General features: G+C 39.6%; 1 protein-coding gene and 1 pseudogene across 1 annotated transcript in view; one reads left to right on the forward strand and one right to left on the reverse strand.

Annotated features, from left to right (window-relative positions):
• LOC129671070 (uncharacterized) overlaps window positions 1-21,339 on the reverse strand; it is a 111,611-nt gene that overhangs the window by 32,000 nt on the left and 58,272 nt on the right. The window contains exons 9-19 of the mRNA XM_055599704.1: window positions 16,991-17,204; window positions 16,039-16,210; window positions 13,953-14,023; window positions 12,063-12,180; window positions 10,386-10,570; window positions 9,469-9,688; window positions 8,605-8,720; window positions 5,159-5,291; window positions 2,331-2,545; window positions 1,687-1,912; window positions 35-249 (exon numbers count right to left, since the gene is read on the reverse strand). Of these exons, the coding sequence (XP_055455679.1) occupies window positions 35-249; window positions 1,687-1,912; window positions 2,331-2,545; window positions 5,159-5,291; window positions 8,605-8,720; window positions 9,469-9,688; window positions 10,386-10,570; window positions 12,063-12,180; window positions 13,953-14,023; window positions 16,039-16,210; window positions 16,991-17,204 (1,885 nt within the window). The remainder of the gene's footprint in view (window positions 1-34; window positions 250-1,686; window positions 1,913-2,330; window positions 2,546-5,158; window positions 5,292-8,604; window positions 8,721-9,468; window positions 9,689-10,385; window positions 10,571-12,062; window positions 12,181-13,952; window positions 14,024-16,038; window positions 16,211-16,990; window positions 17,205-21,339) is intronic.
• LOC129671594 (transcription factor BTF3-like) lies at window positions 12,323-12,853 on the forward strand (annotated as a pseudogene).

Here is a 21,339-nt window from a genome sequence, read left to right on the forward strand (position 1 = left end):
GTTTTCTCTCCCTCCTCATACGTGTATTGCTTACATTAATTGTTGATAAGCTAACGACTTTGTCGCTTCTACCCTTTCCAGATAGGGGTCCTCATATCGTTTCGGTTCAGCTTCATTTGATGCTTGATGAGGTAATTCTTGTGTGTGTTTGCGTTGCGGGTTTCTTGGTGCGGATTCCTGTGGCCTTATGCATGAGGCATTACGGTTTCCTATTATGTCATCAACAGTTCGCTGATGTTCTTCTCTGACCTAAAAGAGATTTAAAATATGTGTATTTAAAATTGTGGTAATAACACACGTATGTGCTTGATCCCTACAGTTCCAAGTCAGTGATTCTGAACATTTAAATATGTGATAACTGTGACCTTAAAATATTTTTCAACAATATTGTCTACATTTGATATGAATTGAGAACACAGCAAAAAAAAATGGATCTAAGCATATGTGTGTATATTTGTGTCTGTGCATGTTGTGGCATGATAAAAAGTTCTGGGCCATCGGTGGTAAGTCCTCTACTGCTGACCTATAAACTGAGCCCTGAATCACCCTCATATAATTGCCATGGAATTAGATATTTTTGAAAACAAAACAAAACAAAACAAAATAAATAAAAAATATGGAGAGAGAATAATTTAAATTAAAATTATTTTCTGAGTATGTTATTCTCTGGACCTAGAATGTAAAACTGTAAGTGCTTCAGAAAGGCTGACATGAAGGTCATAAAGGCCATGGGGAAAAATGAAGCCAAGGCCTCAGGAGAGGAAACTGCTGAGAAACAGCAGCTGCAAGAAAACCAGCAGAAGAATGGCTGAGAAGAATCACCCTTGGCAATTTTCATGAGTGCAGTTTTAGTAAGACTTTAATAATAAAAAAAAAGCGTTCTTACAAATGCTAAATTCCCATGAATAAATATATCAGTGTGGCTTGCTACAGTGAATATTGTAAATAACACAATTAACAATTAATAAAAATGAATCGAGGTCCTAAAAGAATAGATACTTTAACCATATGTTTAGGTGGCAAGACTCATCCTGGAATTCCAGAGGATGCGGAAAAATATGTCCATGAGGCTGTGGATAAGAGAAACAGAATTCATATTCTTGCGATAGTTGTGATTTGAGGATGTTTTATGTTACCCCAATCTGAGCTGTCATCCTTTCAGGTAAAAGTCAGGAAGACAAAAATTACTCTATTTTGACAATTGAAATATTTGATTAAGGAAATTAATTTTATTGTAAGATTGTGCGGCAATAATCACATTGAACAAAAATTGAAATCAACATGTGGTAAATAAAACAATAATTGAAGACATAAGAAACACTGTAAGATGTCAAACTTGGGTTGCTGGAGGAAGACTCTGTACTATCTAGAGACAAACCAAAATTACTTAGATGAGCCAACCACTTGCCAAGTTTACCTACAACAGCAATGCTGGTTTTCAAAAACTTCACTTCTGTGCAGCCTGTAAAGAAAATTAAGTGCATCTGAGTGGCTGTAGCTATTGGCTCAAATTAAGGAAAAGCTACTTGTTGAAAATGCACAGGTGGCTTTCTTTCTTCATTAACATGCAATTGCGAGATGCACTTGGAACAAATAGGTTAATTAACCAACTGAATGCATCACCCCTTTAGAAACTGGAATTCTGGCAGACATCGAAACCAAGCCAACACTTACAGCACAACTCACCCTGTTTAGGAAGCTCGCCACACTCTCAGTGAGGGGCTGGGGCCTGGAGCTTGGGATCAAGGGTTCTCTTTGCGTGATCCTTCTGTTGTGTCCCCAACTGTCATAGCGGCTCCCCGAAGCAGTAAGGCCTGCAACAGGGCTCAAAGTGTGCGTGTCAAGTGCAGATCTGCTCGTTTCCATCTCTTCAAAAGGCCTCCTCGGGGACTTGTCTTGCCCCTCCTTGGACCTGTGATGACCACAAAGGCAACTACTAGGTGCCTCGTTTTCACATGAAGGATTCCTAAGTGGCTGACATCTAAAAGTGGCAATCCAGTAGATGAAACTCTCCGGCAGACAAGGTCGGAACCCTGCGTGTCAGCCAGACAAGCGCCATGTACAGTTGTGGTTTAAAAACTGAAGTGGAGAGAATTCTATTTCTAGGTCCCAAAACTGACATGGAAATCAAACAATGCAGGAAGCAGAGAGATGGCTGCCACTGACGTGTGGCGTAGCAGGTTAAAGTGCTGCCCACTGGAATGGCTCTACTGTAGGATCTTTGGTGGTGTCCTTAGAAATACCTGTATTTGCCATGGTTTTCCAGGTGGGATTCTGAGACAAATTACTAACCCTTTTCATGATGATGATTTTTTTTTTTTTTTACTTACTTTAGCTGTTTATGAGATGAGGAATTCGTCTTTTCTTCCCTTTCTAGACAGGGCTCCTTGTATGGTTTGGGTTCAGCTTTACAGGAGGCTTGATAGGCTTGTTCTTCTGGCTGTTCAGGTTGCAGATTTCTGAATGAGAATTCCCATGGATTTATGAATGAGGCATTTTGCCCTCCTAGTGTATTATCAAAAGTCTCTCCATTTTCTGCTCTTAACTGAAAAGAAAAATTAAAGGATTTTTTAAAAATTTGTGATAATTACAGATGTTACATATTTGATTCCTTTAGTTTTGAGTCAATGATTCTGAAAGCTTAGGTGTGTGGAAGGGGCAGTCTTAGAACACTTATCAACAGTGTTGTGTGCACGTTTACGAATTCTAAGAGGCATGAGCCAGGTTCATGTGTGTCTTTGTGTTCATATGTGGTGCTGAGTGTCATACACAGTAGGTTCTGATTATCGGAAGTAATTCCTCTATTACTGAGCTATGTACCCAGCTCTGAATCATCCTCACGTTAGTACACAAGTAAGTAGAGACTTTGGGGAAAAAAAAATCACAGAGTGTATTATAAGTATTTATGACAAATACTCTAAATCACTTTTAGGGTCTGTTATACTCTGGACTGAGAATATTAAACCGTAAGTGTTTCAGAAAGCCTCCTGTCAGACATCAGGTGGCTGTTAAAGCACTGCCCTAAGGACAGCAAGGCCACGGAGCAGCTGACACAAAAGCTGAGGCCTGTGTGATTGTTGTTGCATAGAAGCTGCAAGAAAACCAGCAGGGGAAGAGCTGACAAGAATCAGCCCTGGGAGGAACTATTAACTGAGCTGGGATCAAAATGAACTGGAACATTTCCTTAGGGAGCGAGCTCCTTCCATCCTAAGCAAGCCGCCACAGGTGTGAGGTGTGACCTGTCCCTTGTCTTCCACACCGCCTGCCCAGTGAACAAGGAAGTGTCTCTGACTTTGTAAATTAAAGTTGGCCTCATTCATAAGGACCAATTATTTGATAAGGGTTGAGTGCAAATGAGCATAATTTTCAAGTGGGAGAATGATATACATTTTGACTAGAGGACCGGGAATTTTTTAATATTTATCCCACAAATGACGGAATACAGAAACACCTTAAATTTGCTTCTTATGAACAGAATGTGATAAGATTCATGCCCTGTGACTTCCAACAATAGTGTAGAAAGTGCTTTGTATCAATTCATCACGATGTTGTGAGGACGGTTGTCTACAAGGAAAGCCTAGGTGTTCTACCTGAGCGCTCCGCTACCCTACCGCAAATGAATCTCCTGCCAGCATCTAATACCAGTATGCAAAGCAAGCAGATGCATTAAGGAATACAATTCCAGTCTCCCAGCCTTTCAGTCTGTCCCAACTGAATGCCATGGGAGAAGAAATGATCTGTCCTTGTCAAAATTTTCTCAATCTTTAGAGTTTGTAACAATATGAATATTGTTTAACCCAAGACAAGGAATAGGACAGGGACCTTCCACAGGGGGCCTCTGAAAGACTCTACCCATCAGGGAATCGAAGGAGATACTGAGACTCATTACCAAACTTTGGGCAGAGTGCACGAAACCTTATGGAAGAAGAGGGAGATAGAAAGACCTGGAGGGGACAGGAGGTCCACAAGGAGAGCAACAGAGACTGATACTCCAACTAAGGACCATGCATGGAGAGCACCTAGATCCCCTGCCCAGTCTCCAAGTGGGCTCCCTGGTAAGGGAGGGGGCAGGAGCTGCCTCTGACATGAAATCAGTGGTAGGTTCTTTGATCACTTCCCCCTGGGGGCTGCAGCCTTGCCAGGCCACAGAGAAAGATGATGCAGCCAGTCCAGATGAGACCTGATAAGCTAGGGTCAGATGGAAGGGGAAGAGGTTCTCCCCTATCAAGGGACTAGGGAAGGGGTATAGGAGAAGAGGGAAGGGAGGATGGGTGGGACTGGAAGGAGATGGAGGGGTCTATAGCTGGGCTACAAAGTGAATATAAAATAAATAAATAAATAAATAAATAAATAAATAAATGATCAAATGATAAATATGAAATGAGCCAGTGCAGAATGTCACAAAATTTAGTCTCCTTTAAAGAAGCAAGCCATACTATTGAGGAAAGAAGTTTCATGTCCTATCATTTAGATTTAAGTTCTTAAAACTCTGTAAATGTTTTTAATTTTATAAAAGAAAATCAGGAACTATAGACTAGCAGGACACAGGGATAAGTACAATTTCAAGAGTAGCGGGGAAGTGACTGTACTTGGAGGTAGTCGCCAACCACCTCTGATATCACCCTCTTTCTGTCCAGTATCCAGTAATGATCCCCAGCCCTTCGGAGGAAGGACTGCAGTATATACGTTCTATTTAGGTTTTAAAATTATTTTATTTTAAAATATTACTTATTTATAAAGAATTTAAATTTATTATTATTATTAATGACTACTGTCAATGTGGAATGTGACTAGAAAGTGTAATCACTAAATTAGGAACTGGCAAAATTACAGATATGGAATTTTATAAATGTATTTCATTTGACTATTTATGCTTTCACATTTACAGACGCTCATTTTTGCTCAGTTAAACCATCCCTTGAAATTATCCTGAGATCTGTGATATAGAAACAGTCATACAAAGTTTGTTGCTTTGTTTTTAGATATTAACTTTGTTTTGTGAAAAGAATCAATTCCTTATTCTTTGAATAGAAAACTGACAACTTTTTCATTGATATCAAGTTGGTAGCTTTTTTAAAACATCTCACTTTTTGTTAAAGCACTGAGGGGTTTATTTACCGAAGTGACTTTTTTGGTCTCCTAACTCAAGTAAAATTACCTCATGTTGTGGTATATCAAAGGGAATATCCATTTCAAATTGTTTGGTGTTCAGAACTTCAGAGAAACTACGTTCTCCATTGTCATTGTCATGCACAGTTGATGGTTTTGTCGGTTTAAAACATTTGTTACTTCTACAAGAATGTAAAGATTGAATTAGTGACAACTTCTAAAAGGGAAAACATAAGCAAAGACACAAAAAAATCAATAAATTATGATTCTCATTTTTTCAAACTAACTTTATTGGAAGGCCTTTAAAATTACAACTTTAAGTAAGTAATATGAAGAAAAATATTAAGACACACAGCATATAAACAGCTCACATTGGGCACAAATGATGAATCAGCAGATATAGGACTTTCTTTGTAAGTCTCATGATCTGAATTCAGTTCCCAGAATCCAAAAAAGAGAAAATATGAGAGCTGATATCATGACATGGTTTTCTGATCTTCACATACATATGCATATCCACATGGCTGATACAAATACTTTCAGACATATTACCCCTGTTATCTATCTATCTATCTATCTATCTATCTATCTATCTATCTATCTATCATGAGTCTTCCTTATATGTAGCTTTATATCCAAGAAATCAACCAGGTATCCATGGAAATATTGGAAAATATTGAAAATATACTGAGACAAATCTTATTTCTACTCTTTACTCATTAAACAATATAGCAAAATGAGTCCTGCTTACAACTTGAATTATATATGGTAATAAAACAGGTTTCTCTCCACAAACTGACAGTAAGATTTCGTTGCTGAAGACAACACCCACCCAACTCCTTGAACATGGATTGAACTGGTGCCTGCATAGAACTTCACCCGTATGCTGTGGTGTCCTTGGTATGGGACGGTACTCTTCAGGCTACCAAAAGAGACACATAAACACCAACCCAGTCACAAAACCTTTGCTTTACTATGCAGTACTGCCTGAAAAATATGCTAGGGCAATGATAGCACAAAGCTTGTGGGAACAACCAGCCATATCTGATTTAAGGCCGACTCCACAGGATGGAACCCAAATCTGACATTATTTGGGTAACCAAGAGCCAGAAACTAGATAGCCCAGAGACCTAGGGTAAAAACAAATACTACTGGTCTTTAAAAAAATATGACTCTTCATGATATTCTGTTATACTCGTAGATCAGTGACTTATTTAGCCATCATTAGAGAAGCTGCCTCCTGCAACAGATGGGAACAGATGCAGAGACACATGGCTGTACATTAGAGAGAGAGAGAGAGAGAGACCTTGGAACACAGAGTTCTAAAAGGAATATCTCTCTATCAAATCCCTCCCCTCAGAGCTTAGGGAGTCCTGTGGAAGAGGAGGCAGAAAGAATGTGGGCCAGAGGGAATAAAAGACACCCAGAGAACAGGGCCCTCGAAATCAATGGAGCAAGGCTCATATGAACTCCTAGAGACTGAGGCAACAGGCAGAGGACCTGCACAGGCCTGCGCTAGGTCCTCTGCATGTATATTATAGATTTCAATTTAGTGTGTTTACGGGACTCCTGAGTACTTGAACAAGTGGGTCTCTGATTCTTGTGTCTTCTCTTGGGACTCTTTCCTTCTGTTGGTTTTCCTTGTCCAACTCAATGTGATGTTTTTGTTTGTTTGTTTGTTCGTTTGATCTCATATTTTGTTGTTATTGCCTAGAAACCTGTTCTTTTATAATGAGACACAGAAAGGGAGTGGAACCAGATGAGAGGGGACATGGGGAGAAACTGAGGGAAGTGGAGGAAGGGGGAGCTGTAACAGGATATATGTATGACAAAATAATCTAATTTTGATAAAAGGGGAAAAACCCGAAAAATATAATGATGAAAAGAAACTTTGTGATAGAAAAAGAGACATTAACCTGCCGATGACAAAGTTATTGGTGAACACGACGATGGTGTGTGTGAGTGGCACGCTGTTTTGTATAAGGGGCTTCAATATACATAGTGCAGTTTGGAAGGTGAGAGATGCCTTTGGACTTAAGAATGAGGGCTTGGTCTATATCTGGGGCTTCTGCGTGAAGTGACTGTAGTCCCTGTGAACATGAGACTTGGCTTGACATGTAGGCTCTTGGGGGAAGCGTGATAGGGTTGTACCCTGATGCCTCTTTGGGTCTTTTTGCATCCTGATCTACGGAGATGTGAGCAACGTGAGGAGGCAAGCAAATGCCCAGGAAGGCGCTGTCCTCCACCGCGCTTTCTCCACCAAGACTGGCACTCTGTAGGAAGGATTTTTATAGGGTATTTGGTTGGAGTCATGACAGAAAGTATAGAGCATGGATTTGGGTTCCTGCCAGGTTTCTCAAATGAATCCCCTCCCGAGGTCAAAGCGTGAGTAAGCATGTATGTATGTGAAAATCATCCTGTATTTACCACAGTTGTTTTCTCCTGGGAAAAATATGTTTTAAAACCAAATAAGAATAACACAGAAAATTTAGTATTTATAAAGTAAGGAGAGTTGTAAGGCCTTTGGTTCTGAAATTCAATCATCACTTCAAGATGAAACCAGAGACAGACCCAATGAAATTTGCATTTATTTCCCCCAAAGGATGTGTCATAGAACAGTCATGACTTCCTTAGCTTAGGCAGGTTAAGGTCTCTGGATGTCCGCGTGCTCCCTTTGTACCCTGCGTACTTGAGTCCAGTTGGGGAAGGAATTTGCACTATTTCCTCTTCTCTTGGAAGAGCTCTGAACAGCCTCCCACGTATTCTTCAAAAACAGCCAAGTCCTGCCCCAAGTCCAACCCCTGTCACCAGGGAATCCTACGCGCCAAGTGGTTTTCTGACTTCCCCATGGGGCCAGGTTTTGTTTCAGACAAAGAAAAAGAAGTGGGGACCGCAAGTCCTTTATAACAATTGTATTTCGCTTCGTTTAAGAGAAAGATCCAGCACACAGGAAAAAGCCTTCGCTCACACACCCCAAACAAACGAATCAATACAGACGTATGTAGACAGGCAGACAGACCGACAAGCATTGCATGTTAGGTGCCTATGGAAGGCAGCTAGAAAGTGGAGTGTATCTGACTGGTTTATGCTGTTTTCTGAAAAACAGAGCAAGGAGATAAAAGCAGAATCAAGGTACTTTTGTTGTTGTTAAAAGACAACACTGATGAGATATTCTATATTAAGGTGTTAAGGGGTGCTGAAGGAAAGGGCAAAAAGAAGGAAAACATCGTCAGAACAAAAATGCAGGCCTGAGGAAGAGTGCAGCTGAATATCAAAGACCTGCCTGCTATCACTCCAACACCACTGAAGAGGAATGAGGCTTGCACAATTGGTTGAAGGTTTTCGTTGTGCATTTCAGAGGCAAATTTTAAATTACTCTAATTTAGGTAAGAAAAAATGCAAATACAAAGTGAATTTTTACTTTGATTGTTGTACAGGTACAGTGAAAACAAAGAATGAATGCTTAAACAGGCATGAAATGCCATAAAGTCTTACGGAGCTTTCTCTTTAGCTAATTCCACATGTTTCTTCTTGGTTTGATCCAGCTGGGACTGCGCAGACGGAACTAACTTGGCGAGGGCTTTATTGAAATCTTCACCGTCGTCTGCAGGCTTTGAAAAGGGGGAAAGTTAGATTTTAAAAACACAGAACTTGTTCTTTCTGGGATATTTCTCACAGGTTTACACGAAGCCAGGCAAATTCTCTACACTTTGCAAGCCGCATGCTGCCAAGCACAGGAATGAAAGCAGAAGACTTTTCCTAAAACAATTCAAATTGATTGACATTTTCATCCTTCCGTATTGCTGAAAATTACACAACAAAACACACACATACATACATATCTATCTATATCTATATCTATCTGTCTATCTATCTATCTATCTATCTATCTATCTATCTATCTATCTATCTTTACTTATGCCTGTTAATAATGTTTTTTTCTGGCTGTGGCTGCATTTGAAATTAGCCCCAGAAGCATTTTACTTTTGATGAATTTTATGTGCAACTGACTCTAAATGAAAGTGCCATCACTTTTATCATGCACTCAGACAGGAGTTTTGCCTTTTGAATACTATAGAAAAATCGGGCCAGGGTTAGGGCTCTGCCTTTAGAGTGTCTTTGGCCAAATCTGACCAACTCAGTTTCAAGCCTTAGGGAACGTATGTTCGAAAGAGGCAATAGGCTTCCCCAAGTTGTCCTCTAGCCGCAAGATGCTTGCTGTTCACCCCCGCCAAAACCTAAATAAATGATGAAGATTTTAAAATCTTAAAAAAAAAAACTGCACAGTTCAGTATTTTGTGCATCAAAAACTCAAACTCATATTGTTCAGAGGGGGAAAATAATAATAATATGACTAACCACACCCAGGCTGGTTGCTATGCAATGATTTGAGGATTGTGGCCCTGGAGCAGGAGCCACCACGTTCTCTTGGGTAAAGAGGTTTCCCGAACTCGTGTGAAAATTTGCGAAGCAGGAACTCTGAGAGGCAAGTTGGGAGCTCAGTATGTTCAGTAATGACGAGTTGTGCTGAATCAGCATGACAAACTGGGCCGTGACCTCCTTCAGCTTAGCTTCAGTCCTGTGAAGAACAGGAAGGACAGCAGTATCTCACTTTCCCCTAATCCACCCATCAGACAGACACCGTGGGTCATCTGTCTCCCATGGAGCATCACACACGGAGGAAGGAATTATTTGGAAGCACCTTGTGAAATACTGCCTATTTCACGTCATGTTCATATTTCCTATGTCATGGGTGTGCCTTTATGGAGAACAGAAATGTTCAAAAGTACTGTTTGTGTCTAGGCTTCCTTTAATGGAAATGCTGGGGCTCAGAGGCCAGGCAAGTTGCTTAGAGGCAACCGATATTCAGGGGAGTGGAGCCTGTTGTCCTCGACACTGTGAGTTTATGCTACAGTATTCTAGAAAACATTCAAGCATTTATATTTCTGGGAGTGTTGATAAGCAAATTTGTAGCAATATAGGTGGATTAATTAAAACTATCAACAAATTTAGTGAAAAAGAAATCTAAGAAACCAAGATAAATATGAGAATACTAAGAGAGAACACGCCAGTGTATAGGCCCATAAAAGGGAAATGACTTTTTGGATTAGCTTCCTACAACTCATTCTTACAGTTCATGTGTCATCATTGTTTTCCAAGATCATATTTTCTGGGTAGCTTTTATATCCATGAAATTATTTTGTTAAAATGCGCTTTTGTGACAGATGGTTAAGGAGTTAGACTAATGTTCTACACGATTCTTGGGCTTGACTTACTCCCTCAGTCTATGTGATTGATGGAGTTTGATAAAGTTTTCCAGCATCATTCCATCATTACGTGTTTGAATCTTCATTTCAGAGATTTCTTTTTCCAGATGTTGAATTCTGAGTTCCAGCTGGCTCATTACTGAAGTAATATAATTTTCTCTGAAACTGTTTAAAAGTTCCTGACCTGCTTGTGTCTGAAAAAAAATTCAAAAGGATTGAGAAGATATCATTTTAAATAATCACAATATCAATAGCAGTGTGTCATGTTTCTATAGTTCTAGCCAACAATTTAGCTGAAAATTAAAATGTGTTAAAAATAGTGGACTGTAAAGTAGTTACCGTCCTTATTTACTGTATTTAATCTAAATTTTAAAAAAGTGGTTCATTATTGTGTGTACACACCTAATTTCAGTTGCTTACGTCTGAAAGAGATTTGAATAGTTATTTATCAATGTATAATAATGTATTTTCTTTTTGCTCGGTAAGTAAATACAATAGGATGATGAAACACTTCTCAGGACTGTTGGGACTGATCCACAAGCTAGAGGACCTTGAACACAACTCTGCCCTTTCTTTGTCTCACACTTGACTGTATGGGGAAAGCAGCCTGTCAGACTGCAGAGCTTTTACATGCCACACTAGCCGCCTGTAAGACTGGCAAGTCCAGTGACTATGTTCTAATTAATGGAGCTCCTGCAGCCACCTGTAGCCCAGTCGTGAACGTCATCCCTCACCTGAGGGGAGACTGTTTAGCAGCTGCAGGAACCTAGCTGTAACCATGTAAGGAAGCCATTCACGGAAGCAGTGACCCTCATGCACGGAAGGCTTCACAATGGGGCACTGGGGTTAATTCTCGTAAACCTGCATGAATGGCTGAATTCTGCCCTTTTTCATAAGTAGTTATGACCTTTCAAAAGATGTTTACAAATTAGCATCCAGAAGTATATACACCAATCCTTGCCAAGGTTGGACTCTAAAGTCCTTGAAAAGCTAATAAATAAAAGTAAATTTAAACAAACAAACAAACAAACAAACAAACAATGTTTTCTGAACTTGTAACACTAGGGAAATCTGTTCTCTTCTATAGTACCACTTGATCTAGCAGCCATTTCTTTATTTCATCAGCCACTAATTCCTTTTTTTCAAGATTCCAAAGAGAAAACCACATTTCTTGCGAACAATAGTGAATAGTGATCTCTGTCATTAACTCCCCAAAGTTGCTGTAATTAATCCTACAGACTCACTGACAGGTTCATATTTTAAGATAAATTCAGAAATGTACAGAATGTTAAATTTCTCAGAAGATTAAAAGATTTGTAAAATATAATAGCGTTCAAGCAAGATTCTGTACATCAATTTCCAGCACATTTTTTTTTGTCAGAGCAGGAAATTATAAAAATTAAAGTGTTTATTATTGAATGAACTGAGTAAAATGCTGTATATTTAAAACTTTGGTTTAAAACTACTGTAATCCTATCCATCACCACATTACTATAACATAATTATACGAGATTTGGTCAACTTCTTTATGATCAAGAGGATTGGCATTAGTGTTAACAATATGAATACTGCAAACGTCTTCAGTTGTCAGAATTCTATTATCACCTACAATATTCCTACATCCTAAAACTAGAGAAAGAAGATTTCCACCTCAGCTTGGAAGAAATTAATAAAAGGCTGACTTACCAGATGGCCAGTTCTTGCCAATTTTTTTTCTTCACTTGGTAGTTTTAACTCGAGCTGTTCTATTGTCTCTGATTGCTTTCTGATGGTTTCTATTAACTTGGAAACTTCCTCTTCAACCCTAAAAGGTATCAATCACTCTGAGATTAATTGTCAAATTAGCAAAAAATTGCTAGCTGCCATCTTGCGTCTCCACGTGTGTGCGCCTTATCTCAGCTCTTCTGCCCGAGACCCCCTGAGCGCGAACCCTAGCCCCCTGCATTGACAAGATGAAAGAAACTATCATGATCACGAACCAGGAAAAACTCGCCAAACTGCAGGCACAATTGCGCATTGGTGGGAAAGGAACTGCTCGCTGAAAGAAGGTAGATCTCAGAAGAGCCACTGCAAATGATTAAAAAAAAGCAAACAAAACAAAACAAAACACGCAGTTTTTCTTAAAGAAGTTAGGGGTAAAGAATATCTTTGGTATTGAAGAGGTGAACATGTTCCCAAACCAAGGAATACTGACTCATTTTAACAACCCTAAAGTTCAGGTGTCTGTGGTAATAAACGCCTCCACTGTTACAGGCCCCGCTGAGACAAAGTGGCTCACAGAAATGCTTCCCAGCATCCTAAGCTAGCGTGGTACAGACAGTCTGCCAAGTTCAAGGAGATTGGCTGAAGCCCTGCCCAAACAATCTGCGGATGGAAAAGCATTGTTTGCTGCTGGAGAAGAAGAAGAAGATGATGATGATAAAGTTCCAGATTTGGTGGAGAATTTTGATGAGGTTTTTAAGAATGAGGCAAACTGAACTGAGGCAACTTCTGAAGAAGGTGACACTTGGAGAGGTTACAGGAGCTGCTATTTTTATATAATGTCTGCTTTTTAAAATTCTTTTGTTTTTAAAAAAAAGAATAACTAAGCTGAGGACCTGCATGCACTTCAATGCCAAAAAAAAATTCTTTTGTTTATGGATCTTATAAAATCTAGCTCACTAATATTTTTAAGCCTCAGCCCCCGGGACACCACAGCTCTTTTCAGTTTTTGCTTATACAAACTTCATTCTTTGTAGCAAACTAAGCTGAAGAAGTCTGGGAATTAAGTTTTGAAAACATTAATAAAATTCTTTGCCTGGTAAAAAAAAAATAGCAAAAATTTAAGAAACATTCGAATCTGAGTCTTATTACATATATTTCGGATGAAATGTTTGAAAGGTAGGTGATTTGGCAAATGCATCTTATTTCCATCTGGTTTTGTACTCACGTGAAGAATGGAATAGAATGTGAGCAATTAGACATTAGTTCTTTCTTCGTTTTGTTGGAGATTGAACCCCAGGCTATGGCTTATGCCATTCACATCCTTCTAACTCTGAGCTGCTTCCAAAATCCTAAATGCTAGTTGGAAATTCTCTTTATAGATGGTTGTGAGCCATCATGTGGTTGCTGGGAATTGAACTCAGGACCTTTGGAAGAGCAGCTGGTGATGTTAGCCTCTGAGCCATCTCTCCAGCCCCAAACTATTCCAGAAAATAGAAACAGAAGGAGCATTACCAACCCCTTTCTATGAGGTCACAGTCACCTTGGTACCTCAAATACCTCAACTGCACAAAGACCCAACAAAGAAAGAGAACTTTAGACCAATCTTGCTTTTTAACACCGATGCAAAAATACTCAAATAAAATACTCGCAGACCGAATCCAAGAACACATTAAAGATATCATCCACCACGACCAAGTGGGCGTCATCCCAGGCATCCAAAATCCTAAATGCATATTTTAAATAATGCTCAGAGGACTTTCCTAGCTGGAAACAGATACATGTATCATGAAGGCTGTGCTTCCTGTGTAGTATGCTCGTTTGTATTATAAATATAAACGACTAAGTGCTTTTAAGGACTACTTTAAATCGTACTTTCGCAGGTGTTCCTTCGTCATGCTGCCGCTGTCTTCAGCCTCTGTCTCTCGACGCCATGCTTCTTGCAACTAACAGAAAGAGAAAAAACGGGGCCCATTAATCTGCTCATCAACGGCTCCTGTACTGAAATTCTGCAGGAAAACATAGAGACACCGCATATCGTCCATGCTACTCTGTGCTCTTCCTCAGGGCTGAGGGAAGTATCTTTTGCAACAGGGATCCCAGGGCTCGCAACTTCAGTCTCTCAAGAGAGAGTTTGTTGACTATGATCTTGACATGAAACATATTATCCTTGCTTTTCAATTTGCAATCTTTTTTTTTTTGAGATAGAATCTCACCATGTGATCTGAGCTGACCATTAGCTCCCAACTCTGCTTGTACTTAATTCCCCTTTGCCAGAGTCAAGTTATATATGTCACACTCAGAATTTGAAATGAAAAATAATTTTGGAAATTCAAATTGACAAAATTTGGTGCTATAGAAAAAAATCCAAAGATATGCTTGGAGCATTTCGTTTTTAGATTCAGAGCACCTCTTCATTAACTATAAATTGAAAATCTTTGCACATATGAATGGTAGGGAAATACATCAGTTTCTCATTGGGTAACCAAGTGCTTCATGGAAGCAGGTAAGAGGCTGAGTGGTTGCACAGATGTCCCAATGCCTCAATTTATAGGTCCGTTATTACTGGCCATGTATTTTGAGGAAGTTAACTTTCCCTACCTCAGTTTCCTGATCTGTAAAATCGAAATAGTAATATCTAACTCAATGGACTTTGGGGAACGTTGCACTAGGAAACTATGTACTAGGAAACTTCCAGGAGTGTGAAGGCAACAGTCGTCCACCTTTGCTATTAGCTTCAGCATCACGGTCGAGTTAGATGTTCTACCAGAATTTGGTTTGGAGAAGAGCATGTGGGAAAGGAAGAGGTCTTACACACAGGTGTGTGGCATCACACTTCGCATCATCGAAAGGGGCAGGAATGGGAATGTGAGAGCGTGAGCACATCTCAGAACCTCGTCAAACACTCAGAGGTCCTGTTAGCCAAGATTCCGCTTCTCACCCACAGCAATTCACAGCTCACTCCCTTTCAGTAGTAGACTGCCTGTGCTTCCGTGGCTGGCCCACTCCTGCACGCCTGTGAGCAGCAACTCTTGGGCTGAGTGTGGCGGTGCTTAAAATGACAACAATAAAAAGGCATGGATGCTAGACAGATGCCTTCTCAACTACAGCCCTTGCTTCTTTTCAGAAAGACCCGAGTTGGTTTCCCAAAGCCCAAGTAACTAAGCTCCGAGGGGTCTGACATCTTCTGGCCTGTGCCGTCAGGACATGCAAGTGTGGAGACACAGACACACATGCATGCATGCACAGACACAGGCATACACACACACACACACACACACACACACACACACAAATACAAATAACAAAAATTAATCTTTAACCAAAAAAGGACATGATATTTGGAGGGAGATGTGTTTGGGGAGAGCTGGAGAGGGGAGTGAGAGAGGGTGTGATGAAAATACATTGCATACATGGATGGAATCCTCAAAGATTAAGCAAAAACATATAATACTAATAAAATAAAACAAAGTTCTCAAAATTCTTCAGTGTAAGCAAACATGCTTACAAACTTTAACATCTAGATGGGACACCTTTCAATTAAAAAAAAATACTCAAAGTAACATTTATGTGGTGGAGAGACTCACTTCCCATTCCTTCATTTGGAAAACATATGTTACGCAGTGGTCGAGGGCCAAGATTTACAAAGAATAATATGTAAAGGGAAAATATCAGAATGTAGCTTAAACGGATACAGTGCACTTCTATGCCACCCGTCCATGTTTTGCATGCGCAGCAGAGACCACCATGAAATGGTCAGTCTTAATGGCAGAGTAGACATCTCAAGTTCATGCGAGCAAATGTTTCTGATGGTCAGACTATGCTGAAAATTCCAGGCTGCCTATGTCAGGTTCTTATCCTGAAGCAAAACAGAACTCACTGTAATCAACTCAGCAAAGGTTATAGGTCACAGTATTTAAACACATTTAGAAGTAGGATTTTTTTTAACCAGCAAACTTACCTTATTCATATCATTTCTGAGATGCCTCAATTCCATATCTTGTGCTATAAGGCACATTTTGAGTCTTTGTTTTTCTCTTTTATGTTTCTCTTCTTTTTCAGTTAACTGCTTCTTAATTTTTGCATAGAAATAATGAGCATTTCTTTGTTGAGCTTCTTGTTTTCCAGCCAAACTGCAAATTGAACAGGATGACATTAAAAATTCATTTTGGCAAAAAGTGAGTTAATTTTATTATCCTATACTATTATGTATTTTTCCTTTACATTGACATCTATACTGTCACACTTTAATCTCTCCAAAGGATATATGGACTAGGAAGATTAAAAGCAAGGACTGTTTGGGAAACTGAGCAGTCTTTGCTACTAGCAATTCTGTGATCTTCGACATTATTCAGTAAAGTGAAAAGCTGAAAATTACACATATATTTTGTTGCTGATGCTATATTATTGTCTTTCTTAAATACTACTAATGCGCTGTTAGAATTAACAGAAAAATGAAGCTTCTTATTGCTTCTTAGGAGAAAAAAAAAAAAACCAGTATGGACAAATAATCCAATTGCTTCTTCAAAGGCACCATGCACTATACAAATTAAGCTTACACACACTCACGCACGCGTGCGCGCGCGCACACACACACACACACACACACACACACACACACACACACACACGTTCCGAGCAATTAGACTAGAGAAATAATTTAAAGAGTTGAAAATAGGAAAGGGAGATGTCAAAATGTTTACCAGCGATTCTATCCTCTGTGATTCTAAAATTAAACACCAACCCTGAAATCGTTCAGCCAATCATTGAACAAATGGGCTAATGAACCTAATAGACATTTCTCAAAATGAGAAACATAAAGAAGTCCATCAGCTAGCGCAGCACTTAAAATGTTTCTAGAAATCTGTGGCCTGCGTTAACCGTTCACACCCCTTTAGCGTAAACATTCATACCCCACACCAACGAGATCTACTTGCTGCTCTTCATTTTCATATCTGAGCTGCAATTTCGCTTTTCTTCTTTCTCGTGGCTTCTTCGGCACTGTACTATCTTGGCTTTTCAGGTTCTTACTTTTTTCTATAAGCAATTCTGAGTGGCGTCGGTTACGTTCTATTATCATCTTGTATGAATGAACTGCATCCTGGATTCCCAAAAGTTTTCCAGAATCTACATCAAGAAGGAATGGGTTGAAATTATATGCGTGAGCACTTTCTGCACACAGAGGTTTCTGCTTTTTCATACTCTGTCATTCATGGAGAGCAAATGCAGGCTGGGTGGCTACAGTCTGGAGTACATTATACTTTATTTAGCTCAAATCTGGTGGAGAAGACAGATAAGATGACCGTTAGGAATTCAGATGTCTGCCATGCCAAAACAGAGTCCTAGGGTTCCATAGAGCATATTTTGCACTGTATACAGAAAGATTTTTCCACACTAACAGTCTAAGGATGAGGAGTAAACATCCGTTTGGAAGGTGAAGAATGTCCTATCCAATCCAGACAATGGGCTGGGCTTTGTTGCAATGTCCTTTCCAGGCAAAGAGGAGAAATATACTCTGATTTATAGCACTATTACAAACAAAAATAAAGCACTACGAAGAACGTAAAAGCTGGAAGACAGGGAGCAGGGCTGTAACATGAATAGGTCCACTGCAGTCAGTAACTCACAACAGCTCTAGTTACCTGTAAAGACTTGCTCAAGATTGAGCTTGGCAGCATTCCTTCATGGATGAAGAAGAGTCCTATGTGGCCCCAGTGTTTTCTGAGGAGCTACTGGCTGTTAATGGCTGCTGAAGGAAAGGAGGAGTCATTTTTCTGCAAGGGTATATCTACAGCATTGCCCCAGGCTTTAGTAAAGAACCCTGTATCCATGCTCATTCCAGAAAACTTAACTAAATGTAGTCAGTCATATGAAAATAGAAAGGAAATTTGTTGGGAAGAAGGGATTCAGAGAAGTGGGAAGGCCATGAAGGAGGCTAAAAAGGAGGTGAACATAATTAAAATACATTATACACATGCATGCAATTGTCAAAGAAGAAATAAATAGAAAAAGTGCAAGCAAGCGAAATACAGCAAACAAATTATGAGGCCATGTGTTTCAGGCATGGAGAATATTTATCTTTGATAAGTAAATAAGTCTCCCTTGCTAATGTCTGGTTCCCTGGCATGAGAGTTTATTCAGGCCAATACATAAGAGCAAGCTGGTGCCAGTCAAACAGGATAATTGCACATAGAGGGATGAAACTTGATCTTCATCTCTCATCCTGCACAGTGTTCAACTCCAAATGCATCAAAGACCTCAACATAAGATCTGACACCCTAAATCTGATAAGGATGAAAATAGGAAATATGCTTGAATTTATTGGCATAGGAAAGGAATTTCTTAACAGGACCGTGATAGCTCTGGGATTAAGACCAAAAAATTAATAAATAGCAACTAATAAAATTAAAATGTTTCTGTACAACACAGGACAGTATCATTTCAGCAAAGAGGGAACTTCCAGGATGAGAAAAATTATTCACTAGCTATATATATGGCAGATGGTTAGCATCTAGGATATTAAAACAAAAACAAAAACAAAAAAAAAACTAAAAGAAAAAAATATCAAGAAAACAAACAACCGAAGTGAAAAATGGGACATGGGTCCGGAGAGATAGATCAGTGGTTAATACATTTGCTGCTCTTTTGAGGTTCAAGTCCCAGCTCCCACATAGCAGCTAACAACCATGCTTAACTCCAGTTCCAGGGCATCTACTGCCCTTTTGTGGCCTTTGTGGGCACCATACGTGAATATGGGGCATAGTGAATATTGACACACAGAAAATAAAAATTTAATGAAAATGAGTTCTCAAAAGAAGAAATACAAAAGGCTAATAAACATTTTTAAATGTCAAACATCATTAGCCATCAAGGAAACACAAATTAAAACTACTTTGAGATTTCATCTTACTTCACTTAGAATGGCTATAACAACAACAACAACAACAACAACAATAATAATAATAATAATAATAATAATAATAATAATAATAATAATAAAAAGACAAATGCTGGTATGGATGTGGGAGAATAGAATACTTACTGCTGGGATGAATGCAAAGTGGTATAACCAGTATAGAAATCAGTGTGGAAGTTTCCTTAAAAAATTAAGAGTGAGGAGATATAAGATTCCATGCACACTGCCCAAGAGTTGGCCATAAGTCTCAGTGTCTGCTTTTTGCAGGGCAGAGCCTTTCAGAGGCCCTCTGTGGCAGGTTCCTAGGTTGTTTCCTGTTTTCTTCTTCTTCTGATGTCCATCCTCTTTGCCTTTCAGGATGGGGATTGAGCGTTTTAGTCAGGGTCCTCTCTCTTGATTAGTTTCTTTAGATGTACAGATTTTAGTAGGTTTATCCTATATTATATGTCTATATGAGTGAGTATATACAGTGTGTATCTTTCTGCTTCTGGGACAGCTCACTCAGGATGATCCTTTCTAGGTCCCACCATTTACCTGTAAATTTCCTGATTTCCTTATTTTTCATTGCTGAGTAATACTCCATTGTGTAGATGTACCACAATTTCTGCATCCATTCTTCAGTTAGGGGCATCTGGGCTGTTTCCAGCTTCTGGCTATTACAAATAAAGCTGCTACAAACATGGTTGAGCAAATGTTCTTACTGTGTACTTGCGCCTCTTTTGGATATATGCCTAGGAGTGGTATAGCTGGATCTTGAGGAACCCCACAAGGAAATCAACAGGACCAGAAAATTTGAACACAGGGTTCTTCCCAGAGACTCATACTCCAACCAAGTACCAGGCATGGAGATAACCTAGAACACCTGCACAGATGTAGACCATGGCAGTTTAGTGTCCATGTGGGTTACATAACAATGGGAAGAGGGACTGCCTCTGACATAATCTGATTGGCCTGCTCTTTGATCACCTCCCCCCTGAGGGGGGAGCAGCCTTACCAGGCCACAGAAGATGACAATGCAGCCACTCCTGATGTGATCTGATAGACTAAGATCAGAAGAAAGGAGAGGAGGACCTTCCCTATCAGTGGACTTGGGGAGGGGCATAGGAGGAGATGAGGGAGGGAGGGTGGGATTGGGAAGGAATGAGGGAGGGGGCTACAGCTAGGATACAAAGTGAATAAATTGTAATTAATATAAAAAATAAAAATTTGATTTAAAAAATTAAGAGTTGATCCTCCTATATGATTCAACTATAATGCTCTTGGGCATATATTCATAATATTCTATATTCCACTATAGAATACATTATAGTCAGTGTTTATTGCTATTTTATTCATAATAGCCAGGAAATAAAAACAAACCAAGATGTCCACCAGCTAATTACTGGATAATAAAAAAAAAACATGGTAAATTAAATATTATCCAGCTATTAAAAATATACATTTCAGAGGAAAATGGATGTAGGTAGAAGCTATCACTATGAGTGAGGTAACCCAGATTTACAAATGTCACATGTTTTCTCTTGTCTGTGAATGCTGGCTTTGAATCTTCAACTAGTCATGTTTCATTTGGAATGCCCAGAGGAATCAAGAAAGTATTGAGGAACCACGGTGGGTGGAGGGGCCTTCAAAGGGGGCAGATAGCAGAGGCATCAGGTTTAAAGGGCACTAACGGAACAGGAAGGGTTCATTTGGGATGGGGAGTGGGAGGATAGAGGGGTCATACCTGGAGTTAATAAAAACACTATAGACATTAAAACTTCATATGGAAATATTTACCAGTGTAGAAGCTTTTACACACACACACACACACACACACACACACACACACACACACACACACACACAGAGAGAGAGAGAGAGAGAGAGAGAGAGAGAGAGAGAATGGAGTTGCCCTTTAACAGAAGAACTGTGCCCTACTAGATAGATACTGCAGGCTGACAAATATAAAGCCCAGTGCCAGGAATGGATTAACTCTTTTGGAATTATTGGCCAGTGAGGTCTCATAGACCATAAGACATTACAAGCATTGTCAATGCTATACTTGTCCTTCAGTATTTGGCAGTAAGGCGCCTTTTTTTTTTTTTGCAGACATCATGAAGTTGAGTCATAGAACATGGAGAAACCAAGCAAATACTGTCCTGGAAGATTAATCCCTACTGTCTAGCTCTCATAGTGTTGGAAGGTACTATGCATGCTTCCAGAGGAGGAAGGTAATCGCCAGTCTTACCCCGAGAGCTACAAGTAACACCGGCCTAGTAAGACAAGCCTGGCAGTGCACTCGTGACACGAGCGGCATGGGAGCAACCGAACGCTCTATGGATTTAAGCCTTACCCCACAAGCGGAAG

The sequence above is a fragment of the Psammomys obesus genome, unplaced genomic scaffold, assembly GCF_907164565.1.
Source record: "Psammomys obesus unplaced genomic scaffold, mPsaObe1.curated_primary_1811, whole genome shotgun sequence".
Taxonomy (NCBI): Eukaryota; Metazoa; Chordata; class Mammalia; order Rodentia; family Muridae; genus Psammomys; species Psammomys obesus.